Source organism: Micromys minutus (assembly GCF_963924665.1).
Source record: "Micromys minutus genome assembly, chromosome: 24".
Classification (NCBI taxonomy): domain Eukaryota; kingdom Metazoa; phylum Chordata; class Mammalia; order Rodentia; family Muridae; genus Micromys; species Micromys minutus.
In genome coordinates this window covers 10035274-10046910 of record NC_137959.1, presented here as the reverse complement: position 1 = coordinate 10046910, position 11637 = coordinate 10035274, and the positions used below count along the sequence as shown (strand labels likewise).

The 11637-nt window shown below is 52.4% G+C and overlaps 1 protein-coding gene across 2 annotated transcripts; it reads right to left on the bottom strand.

Annotated features, from left to right (window-relative positions):
* Positions 1-258: 258 nt before the first annotated feature.
* On the bottom strand, positions 259-11174 carry HOOK2 (hook microtubule tethering protein 2). Of its 2 annotated transcripts, XM_080936702.1 has the most exons (22): positions 11042-11174; positions 10477-10562; positions 10335-10407; positions 8613-8663; positions 8390-8522; positions 8213-8280; positions 7818-7880; positions 7332-7412; positions 7092-7252; positions 6858-6998; positions 5881-6082; positions 5001-5111; positions 4814-4901; positions 4618-4687; positions 3919-4056; positions 3758-3845; positions 3524-3558; positions 1749-1831; positions 1563-1663; positions 916-1026; positions 777-848; positions 259-678 (listed from the first exon to the last, which is right to left on the bottom strand). In XM_080936702.1, the coding sequence occupies exons 1-22, from the start codon at positions 11084-11086 to the stop codon at positions 529-531; spliced, it is 2151 nt and encodes a 716-aa protein (XP_080792828.1). In that variant the 5' UTR covers positions 11087-11174; the 3' UTR covers positions 259-528. The 2 variants fall into 2 exon arrangements, with proteins under 2 accessions (XP_080792828.1, XP_080792829.1); XM_080936703.1 differs by lacking the exons at positions 8390-8522; positions 8613-8663.
* Between the last annotated feature and the right edge of the window lie 463 nt (positions 11175-11637).

Sequence of the window (11637 nt, the reverse complement as noted above, 5' to 3'; positions counted from 1 at the left end):
AAGTTAGGGCCCGAGAGATGGCTCAATGGTTAAGAGCACTGGCTCTTCTTCCTGGGGACCCAGGTTCAACTCCCTGCACCCACATGGTAGCAGCTCACAACCATCTGTAACTCTAGTCCCAGGAGATCTCATGCCCTCTTTTGGCCTCTGCAGACACCAAGTACATATACGGTATGCAACATAGAGATGGGCAATAATGCTCATACATGTAAAAAGTTTATTTAAAAAGTAATGGTCTCTGTCCCTAGTGCAGTTCTTATTCCTCACCACTGTGTCTAGAGTACATTCATCACAGATTTAAAGTCTTTATTCTTTTCAAATATAAAATCAGGCTCTTCCCAGGTACATGAGGCCCAGGATAAGAATCAAGAAGAATCACATTGCTAAAACAATAGTCCTACCCCCACTACCTGCCTTCCCCTTCTCTCCCATCTAAGGAAGCAAAGGGCAGAAGTTAGTCTCAATCAAGGTCAAAGGCCTAGGCTGGGTACATGTAAACTCCAGCAGGCAGCAGGAAGTCGAGGTCTGTCAGTGCTTGTCAGTGGGGCGAAGGATCAGAGACGCCTGGCGCCCCAGGGGTCCTCGGCGAGCATTGGTGGCCAGTCTTTGCTGTGCCAGGAAGGACTGGGCATGGGCAGGAGCACGCTCTTCCCCAGCCCGATGCTCCAAGGCCATGCCCTAGAGAAGTGGTATAACCGGCAGCGTGAGTGAGCCACGTGACCCGGAGCCACGTGACCCCGATAGATATGACTTCCGCCAGGGAGGAACTCACTCACCATGCTGTACCAGGCACTGATGAGCAGCTTTTCCTCCTGCTCCTGCCGACTCCGACTCTTCTCATAGTCCATCTGCCAGGAGACAAGAGTCAGGGGCTGGGGGATGCTGAGGGCCGTATGAGGGAATAAGGATACCCACCTCCAGTTGTCGGATTCTCATGTTCCGCTCCCAGAGCTGTGATCTCAGGGTATGGAATTCTGGGGACACCCCAGTGGGTGGCCTCTGCTTGGGTTCCAGGGTCTGAATGACCTAGGGATTAGGAAAAAAAAAAATCACAGGAGAGCACCTTGATTATAATGACAGTGACATTCTGCAGTCCTGGGGACTGATTGTACCTAAGGCCTCACGGGTGCTAGGCAACACAGCTGTATTACTAGCATCGTTTTGTGTGGTTGTTCGAGACAGGGTCCCATTCAGATCAGGCTAGGGACTGAACCCAGGACCTCCTGCCTGCTAAGCAAGTAGAGTTAGTGAGCCAGATACCCAGGCACACACCTATAGACCTACCCTGGTAGATTTTAGACAAGCACTCTATCACTAAGCCACGTCTCCAGCACCTCACTGGTGGATTTGAGGCAGAAACTCTACACCTGTGCTGTGCCACCCAAGCTCCTCTGCAGACGGTTTGACACACTGAGTGCAGCAGCCCTTAGCAGCAGCACACAGTCGCCCATGATGTGATGTGTGAAGGCAGAGGGCAGAGATCCACAGAGGGCAGATGTGAGCGAAGAAAAACATAGGCAGTAGGATCTGAGGCAGGCTAGCAGGGGACCTAGCACCCTCACCGAGCGTGCCTTGTCCACATAGCGGCGGTACCGCTCCTCCATGGCCCGAAGGTCTGCATCCTTCTTCTGCAGGCTGTCCTGCAGCTCCTCGATCCTCCGAGCTGTTGAAGAACAAACAAGGGCCCCCAAGTTCCATGCTGCACTCAGGACTCCCTCTAGCCCAGGCTACTGCTGGGCCCCACTTACTGTTGCTGTCCGTGGGAGGCTCCAACTCCTCGATGTATTCTCGTTTCCTTTGCAGCTCCAGATCAGCCTCATGCAGCTTCTGCCTGTGGGCATGGAAGCAGTGGGTGACCTTCCATCCGTCCGTCTGTCCAGCAGTCCATCCACCCACCCACCCACCCATCCATCCGTCTGTCCAGCAGTCCATCCACCCACCTACCCACCCATCCATCCGTCTGTCCACCTGTGGCGCTGGGGATGTAACCGAAGGCTTTGACCATGCTAGATAAGTACTTTGCCACAAGCCACAAGCCAGCATCCCACTGAGCTCTATGCTGATTCTCTATAGCAGAGACACACGCCTGACCCACTGGCTTCTTGTCCCCCAGAAAATCTGATGTATCATTACCACCACCAAGACCCTCCTCACTCTGTCTAATCATCACCCCATCCTGTGGTCCCCAAGTTGTTCTGTTCCCCATCAGCCTTCATTCCCGCCATCTCTTCCACTTTTAACCTAGGTTTCACTCTCCATCCAGCAGACAGGGTTAGTGCTTTGTATTTTAGGATTTATTAGGTGTTATATGTGTGCCTGCGTGGGGATGAACATATGCCACACTTGTATGTGTGCTTGGGAAGACAAGAGACAGTGTTGGGTTCCCTGGAGCTGGAGTTACAGGTGGTTGTGAGTCACCTGACATGGGAACTGAGATTCAAACTTGGCTCCTCTGTACTCTTTTTTTTTTTTTTTTAAGATTTATTAATTTAATGTATGCAAATATACTGTCGCTATCTTCAGACACACCAGAAGAGAGAGCATTAGACCCCATTACAGATGGTTGTGAGCCACCATGTGGTTACTGGGAATTGAACTCAGGAGCTCTGGAAGAGCAGACGCCTTTAACTTCAGAGCCATCTGTCCGGCCTGCCTCTGTACTTTCTCAAGCCTTGGGGATATTTTTATTTTTACTTCTGTGGCACTAAAGATGGAACCCAGAAGCCCTGTCCACACCAGGCCAGTGTATAAAATGTATACATCATATGTGTGATATTATATTCATATCATGTAATAAGTATAATGTATATGCTACATACTGTATTACATAACATTGCATAGACTGTATTTTGTAATAACACACACATAAGTACATACTTGTTTCTTCTGAGACAGAGTCTCACATAACCCAGGACGGACCTCACTGGTCCCGCTTCCTTCTATCTCCTGAGTGCTGGAATCACAGCCCATACCAGCATCCTCTACTTTTTCTAAAAAAGATTCTGAGCCAGACACAATGGTGCATAACAGGAAGGAGGCTGAGGCAGGAGGATTACAAGCCCCAGGCCAGGCTGAGCTACAGGGAGAACTTGTTTCATAATAATACAAAAGAGGGAGTTAAGATCCACTTGTTCTTGTGGAGGATGCCAAGTATGGTACCCACATCCTCTCACAACTGCCCGGTAACTCAAGTGGCAGGGGATGGGAGGCCTTCCTCTGAACTCCATGGGCTCACATAGTACAGACATGCAAGCAAAACACTCAGACACATAAAATAAGTACATTTACAAAACAAACAATCACCCTTGAGAGCAAGACATGGTGGTATACACCTACAATCTTAGCACATGGGAGAGAGAGAGGTCAGAGGGTCAGGAATTCAAGACCAGCTTCAGTTACACAACATCCGGTCTCAAAATAAAGACCGTACTTGACCTGACCCCACTGGGTCTCTTCCCCCACAATTCTCCACACCTTTGTCCCGAGTGCGCCCAACCCAGGAGTGAAGGTTCTCTGCACTTACAGATGATCCTCCAGCTTCCTCTTCAGCAGGGTGGGCTGGAGGAGAGAAGCAGCGGGGAGTGAGGGAATGGGGGGCAAGGTCTGAAAAGCCGCGCAGGTAACAACGGTGTGCCTCCCTGGACCCGTGGTACTCACAGTAGCCTTCATCAGGCATCGGGCAGCAAGGGGGTGGGGAGAAAGGAGGATTACTGGGGAGCACAAGGGAGGGCCACGCAGGGAGGAGGTAGGCACTCACGTCCTCCGTCCTGCCTCCCTGCTCCTGCAAGGCCTTCTGTAGCTCTTCCACCTGGGCCCTCAGCTCAGACAGCTGCTGCTGGTTCAGCCTGGCAGGAAAGGGTGCTCAGTCCTGGCCGTCGGTCCTGTAGAGCTCCCTTCCAAACAAGACAGGACTCTTACCGTTGCTGCGCCTCCAGCGCATGGCGTGCACGGTTGGCCTCCTCCAGGTGGCGCTGCAGTTCCTCCTGTCGCTCCCGGTCGGCCGCCTCCTGCTGACACAGTCTCTTGTTCTCCAGCTGAAGCCGCACCAGCGTCTCTCTGAGAAACAGGGAGAAGCAGTAGGGCTGTGTCCCCAGTAGGTGAAACTCTGGGCCGAATGCTGCCTTGCAAAGAACCCAACCTGCCTTGGGGTAGGAGTACTGGGGACCTAGCATGAACTCCGGTGGCTTAGGCTCTGGGAGCTGACCTGGGTACAGTGAGCAGAAATCAAAGAGGGCGGGGCTCCGAAGGAGGTGTGTGTGGGTAGGGGATGAAAACACCTGCATCCAGCTGTGGAAACAGTACGAGCTGGGATGGGGGTTACCAGAGCGGAGCAAAAGGACATAGTAGGACTGCCAGTGATACCAGGGATGACCTGGTTCTCAGGCCAAAGTAAGCAGGGCTAAAATGTAGGGCTTTCCCAACATTAATTTGTGCTCCGAACATGGATCCTGGAGAGGCAAAGCCCCCGGAACTGTAAAGCCCTGAGCCAGGTCAGTGCAGAAGAAGAAACACAGAAGCCTAAAGCAGATATCTAAGACCACCAGTGGCTTGTGTGAGAGACTGGCTGAGGAAAAGCCTGGCCGGATGGATCAAAAGCCTTAAAAGGTGCGGGCATACCTGAGCTCTGCCGGCAGGATCTCCGCCGCCAAGTTTTCCAGCCCAGAAGGGGTGGGATCCAGGGAGAGGTCTGAAGGAAATAAGAAATTTGCAGGTTTCCATGCACCCAGTCTCCATCCCTGAGTTCTTGTCAAGCATCACCTTCGAGGGCCCAAGTACAGCCCCAGAGCACAGCCAGGCCGGAGGTGAACCTCACCAGTCTGAGTCAGTCCCCTGGGCTGCAGCTGAGCACAGCGGAGCTCCTCATTGGTCTCTCTCAGCGAGTCCCTCTCAGTCAGTAGCCGCTACAGGGGCAGGATTCAAGGTGTTGGCCGGACCTCCTTCGAGATGGGCTATTCCAGGACACACAGGGTAGAGCGTGGGCTACAGGGATTCAGCCTTACCTCCTTCTCCTTTGTCACCAGGTCACACTTTTCCTCTAGGTTTCGGCATTCGAACAGCCACTTCTCAGCTTTCATGGCCTCCTCCTGCCACTGGGCCTGTAACTCCTGCACCTGCAAGAGAGTTCAGGCCTGAGCTGGGCTCCCTGGAAAACAGATCTGTAGTTTGTCTTCTGAACCCCACTCGCACACTCACGCACATACCCAAACTCACACGCAAAATATAACTTAAGAAGTTGAGGGCTGGAGAGATGGTTCAACAAATAAGCCCACCCTCCACCTCCCAGAGAACAGGGGCTCAATCCCCAGCACCCATGTGGTCGCTCACAACTGTCTGTGACTCAAGTCCCAGGGGACCCCCTCTTCTGGCCACTATGAGCAACAGGCACATGTGTGGTATACAGACGAAACACCCATATGCATAAAATTATTTAAAGAAAGAAAAATGGGGGCTGGAGAGATGGCTCAGCAGTTAAGGGCACTGACTGCTCTTGCAGAGTTCAAATCCCACAACCACACGGTGGCTCCCAACCATCTGTAATGGGATCAGATGCCCTCTTCTGGTGTGTCTGAAGACAGCTACAGTGTGCTCATATATGTAAAGTAAATAAATGTTTTTAAGAGGAAGAGGGGGGAAGCCATGGGGACTGCAGAAGGAGAGGCCACAACAGAGCAGCAGAGGAGAGGAACCAGGGCCCTGGCAGCGCTAAGCAGTTGGGAGGAGGGGTGCTTAAGAGAAGCGGTGGGGCTTACAAACCCAGGCAGGAGATGGGTGAAGCTAGAGAGAAAGCCTAGTAACACAAGAAGGAAGGCTCCAGAGCCTTGCTGGGAGTGGACTACAGTGATGGGGCAGGCCGTTAAGGGGTGGAGCTACCTGCCTTACCTGCCTGCGCTGAGCCTCGAGCTGGGCACGCAGGGACCCCGCACGGCGCAGCTCATCTTCCAGCTGCCGCGTGCGCTCCGCGTGGCCTGCATTTCGCTCCTCCAGCTGCCGCACCTGCCGCCGGAGCTCCTGGAGCTCACCCAGGCGACGACGGCAGCTGTTCAGAGTGGCCTCCAGCTGCCTTGCACGTTCGGAGGACTGCCTGAGAAAGGGATAGGGGGTGGGAATTTCAGAGGCTAGCTGAGAAGTTGGGCTGGGCAGGGAAGGGTTTCAGCCTGAGGGATTCCACTCATGGTGAAAGCATCAGCCAGGTCTGTAGTGCTGATAGGGGTCATTAGGGAAGCAGGTTATAATGGAAAGGTTCTTGGGATTGGAATTGCGGACATGGAAGAACTGTGAAATAGCAGAGTGAGTGATAAGGACATTTTGCAGGGGTGGGGTGTCTTCAGAATCCAGGTGGGATGGTGGAATGGTGCATTTAACTGTCAGACACACTAGAAGAGGGCACGGCATCTCATCACAGATGGTTGTGAGCCACCACGTGGTTGCTGGGAATTGAACTCAGGACCTCTGCAAGAGCAGTCAGTGCTCTTAACCACTGAGCCATCTCTCCAGCCCTAGTATTAGCATTTTAAGAGTGTATGGGTGTGTCTGAAGACAGCTATATTGTACTTAACATAATAAATAAATATATTTTTAAAAAAGAGTGTATAGGATTGCAGGTGAGTTCTTTGGGGATATGGAAGGCACAGTAGGCTCACAGAATGTTACGATGATACAGTCTTAGAGGACATCCTAGAATCCAGGGACATGATGGGATCCAACTGGTGCACTGGGGTCTGGTGAGTATTAGGAGGGGTTGTATTTGTCAAGGGTGCTGTAAGGTGACCCAAGGGTTGGTGGACGTAAATGGCACAGTGTGGCTCAGGATGTCATGTCGGAGCCTGCAAAGTATGGCGTTTGGGACAGCCGCCTACCGTAGCTCATCCATCTCATCCTTTAGCGCTTGTGCCTCCTGAGATAGGCTGGTCAGTGCTTGGTTCCGTTGTTGCAGCTCAGCAACCTCACGTTCCAGTTCCAGGCAGCGCACCCGTTCATCTTCCCTGCTGCTCTCCAGCCTGGGGTGTCAGGGGAAAGATACAGAAGGAGGATGCCCTTTGGCCCCACGTCCCAGCCCCACCCCGTCCTCACCCCCGCCTCCCTGACCACACCTGAAATTCTCCTCTTGGAGCTGTTCAAGCTGTGACTGCAGAAGCAACAGCTTCTTAGCAGTGAGGCCTGGGGCACACTCGACTTCCGACCGGCCCACCCTCTCCCGCAGGGCAGCATTCTCCTGTGCTAGACTCTGCTTCTCTTCAGAAAGGAGCACAAGCTGTGGGCCGGGAAGAAAGGTGAACTGAAGCATGAACCAGGTCTTATGTGGATAGGTTTAGGTGAGCGGGCCCACCCACCTGCCGCTCCAGATCCAGGTACTGTTGCTGAAGATCATCACCCTCTTCTACCTCCTCACTCAGGAAATAGTACCTGCGGGACTGAAATGGACAAGGGTAGAGCGTGGAAGATGAAGGACTTGGAGGTCCAGTCAGAGGGAGGGAGTAGGAAAGCTGTGATGTCTAAGGATCCTGGGTGGGAGGGATCTAAGACTGGCTGGAGTCCTAAGAGGATGGAAGAGCAATTTTCTAACCTTTGAGATCTGGCATGGGAAGAGGCTAAGACTCCACGAGACTGGGATGACCGATTAATAAAAGCTCAAGAATAACAAGCCCCCTTCTCAGGTGCTCAATTGTAATCTTAGCTACAAGCCAGGCTGTCCCAGGAGGATCAAAAGTTCACCCTTGCTGCCTAGACTACATAAGGACAAGCCTTTCCACCTTAGCAGCCCAGAAAACCAGTGGGGTATGTGTGTGGCAACCTCGAGCAAGCTTCGCCACCATTACCTGTGTATCAAAGTTCCCATAATTCTCTGGTGACAGGGAATCAGGAGTGTCTTTGGTCATGAGCTGCAGAAGGGGACATTGTGGTAAGCTATGCTCTGATACAACTTTCAAAATTTCTACAGTCCAGCCTAGGAACCTCTTCCCTACCCTTCCCCGGGGTTAGTTTTAGCCAGATAACTCCTGCCCAGAGGTTCTTTCCACTTCTGAAAAAGGCCACAACTTTTGAGGCTACAGGATTCTGACTTAGAGCTGACATACAAAAGAGCTGGCCTGCTGACTTCCAGGTAGAGGCCTAACCTTACCGTGCAAAGCCAGGACTGTGCCTAGATGCTTCTACCCTAGAAATGTCCCCTCCCCTGACCCTCTGGGTTGCCACAGGGGATGCTCTCACCCACCTCCTGGATGGCTTCCATCACTACATGTTGAACAGACTCCTCCAGTGTCATAATTCTTTGGATATACTCTGGGGATGAAGGTGATGGCAAGAGGCTGAAACCAGGGAGGGCTTGGAGAGGAAGGAGCATTTCCTCCGGGTGTCCCCTGGTACCTCTGGCCTCCTCCCCTCCTCATACCCTGTTTTTTTTCACAACTGATAGCACAGCCCAGTACGAGCTGAAGCAGTTTGCCGAGTTCTGCGGGATTTGAGAACTCGCCAATGAGGCTCACATCTGGAAGATGCTGATCTGACACAGGGTGTCCCAGAACCTGAGAACACGGGGAGAACGAGCTTTCAGGGCTCATAGACTGAACCCTGTCTCCCAACCCAGCCCCCTGGATTCCTTCCCAGTTACTCACATCCTTCCAGTATTCCACCAAGCTCTGTAAGATCTTCTCCAGCTTTCTGATCTGGTGAGGCGAAGGAGTTATCTACGCATGGAGGTCCAGAGCGACCCTCCCTCCCCCAAACCTATGCTCACTTCCTCCCTTCCCTCAGTTTCCATTCCCTGCTTATCTCACCTTGTTGTTTGGCTCTGTTCTAAATATCCTCCTCCTCTGGGGCTGAACTGTATGTTCTGCACTTAGTGTCGACCTGACCATCTGTATTCACAGGCCCCAGAATCCAATGGCTTCTCACTGCTTGGCCCAACTTCTGCTATCTCTCACTCGGATGACTGCACCCACTGTTTCTCATCTCCCACCTTTGTTGGTGATCAAATCCAGGGCCTTAGGTATGGCGGACAAGGGCTTTTCCATGAGCCGCTCTCCAACTCCTTACTAGTCCGTTCTGCGTCCTGCCCTACACTGCTGGACTCTAGGCAAGCTGCTGTCCACTGAGCTCCATCCCAACCCTTCATCTCCGGCTCCTGCTGCCTGGGCTGCATCTTTCCCCAGGCAGCCAAGGGTAGCTTCTAAATGGCTACGCCAGGCTGTGTTTTTCTTTTTCTAAGACCATTCCCTGCTCTTCCACAGTACTTAAAATAGAGTCCTTGCTAGGAATGGTGGCATCTGCCTTTAATCCCAACACTCTGAAGACAGAGGCAGGCGGATTTTTGAATTTGAGGCCAACTTGGTCTACAGAGCAAGATCCAAAATAGCCAGGACTACACAGAAAAACCCTGTCTCAAAACAAAACAAAAAAACAAGACAAAATAAGCACCTAGTCACCTCCCATCGCTCTCAGCCCTCCTTTTACTGTCTTCACAGATTTCTCTGAATTTGCTTTCTTGTTTTTTATAGGATTTATTTTTTAACTACATGTGTGAGAGACAGTGTGTGAAAGAAACAGCATGTGTATGAGAAAGAGAAACAGACAGACAGACAGACAGGGAAAGAGAATATGAGGGTGCCTGCAGAGGCTACAAGTGTCAGATCCCCTGGGGAACTTCCGGATGGTTGAGAGCTGCTTGATGCCTGTCTGTGCTGGGAATCGAACTCTCTGGAAAAGCAGTAAGTTCCTTTGGGAGAACAGTATTCATTCTTAACCACTAAGCCATTCTTCCAGTCCAGTTTTGTTTTTTGGAGCAGCATCTCATGTGGCTCAGAATGAGTTTTAACTTGCTGTGTAGCCACCAAAGTTAACCTTGATGTCCTGAACCTCTTGCCTCCTAAGTACTGGGATCCCATGTATGCCACCTCTCCTGGCTACCACCCCCACCCCACCAGTATACCCTGCTACTTGGGATTGAACCCAGGACCTTGTATAGGGCAAGCAAATTCTCTTTTGCTAAGTTATATCCCCAGCCTCCTTTTTAAGGTTTGGGGACGGGATGATGGAGAATTTACCATCCTCCTGCCGCAGTACACAATAGTTGGGATTACATGTGCCACCACACCTCCTGGGAGTTCACATGTGTCTGTGTATGTGCTTTTTGCCCACATCGCAAGAATGATGCCAAGTTTTTCGTTTTACTGTGGATGCTCAATATCGAGAACAAAAGCAGCTTGCCGACCACCAGGCATCTGGTTCTCTTCCTGGCAGGTCTGCTTGTCCATCACAAACGACTTGTGTCTAGCTTTCTCTTTACAACCATCTCTTAAATCCTCTCGTTATGCCCTAGTCATGAATCCACCTGTCACCTTCAACCTCCAGCTGGGACCTGGGTCCTCTGAGATGCCCTGGAGCCATTCGTCGTTGAACCAGGAAGGGTCTCTAGGGGCAGAAAGGTGAGATGAGCTGGCTGGGGAGCCCTTCAGGAGCCTCCCACTCCGCCCCACTCACATCTGATTCAGCACACGGGCTATGACGAGTCCGCTGCTCAGGTCCTGGGGACTGGCACAGGGGGGCGAAACTCGAAACGTCTGCAACTAAAGGGGGATGACGAAAAGGGCAACAGGAAAATTGAGGACCTGGGACAACTACTTTCGCAGACTTTTTCCCCAGCCATCAGACACCTTACAGGGTTAGGAGGGCACTAGCCTGTAACACCAACACATCACTTCTTTGGAGACGTGGCCTCTACACACCTCCAAAGACAGGGACAGGGCGTGACTTCCTTTTACCTATTCTGACAAACCCTGCAAACCTAGGTCAGGGCGTTACCATCAGTCACCTGGTCCCCACTGCTAACATGTGACCAGGCCGGTGCCCCAGAGGGGCGTGGCTTCACCTGTTCTTTCCTCTTAGGCCTGCCCACGTGACAGAAGCAGGTGGTCAGTTCAGAGTCCAATGGCCCAGCAAACCTATGACCTATTCCTCCTTCTAGCTCCAAGACAGAGGGAAGAAGACCAAGATGGGGCGAGAGGAGAGGGCACGCACCTGACCCAGCCCCGCCCCCCCGACCTACCCAGGTGAGCAGAGACCCGCATAACTCGGCCTTGTCCATACTCATGGCTCCGGATCGAATTCGATCCGGGCCAAGGAGCCCCGGCACGCAGCAGCAGCCTCCGGGTCCGCCACCAGCGAGCGCCCGAAGCCCAGACCTCCCGCTCGGCCTAGAGCGCCGCCCCACTCTATCCCGCCCCCTAGGCATAGGCTCCGCCCCAGACACGTGATCTCTTCCAATTGCTAGCACTTGCACCTCCCCGCCTCGCCATCTTGGATACGAAACACAGGCAAGTGCACTTTCTGCCGCTAGGTGTCAGTCCGCCTCAGTTCTGTCCGTGGGATGAGTGGTGGCCTCAGCTCCTCCAGGCTTCTCTTTATGTGGTGGAATGGTCCTCAAGATCTTTTTTAAGGCGGATCTACCTCGCCCAGTTTCACAGGCACATTCATGGTTTTCCCCCAAAGCTGAAAGAAATCCTCCGGTTTAACCGCGTTATGATCTGCGCCTTTCTTTATATGGGCGGAGACAATAATAAATCCTGTAGTCGTGGAGTAAGAGGAGTCTTCCCCAGAGAAGTGATTCTGGAGTCCTTCAGAAGACGCGGGTATGGTTGGGAG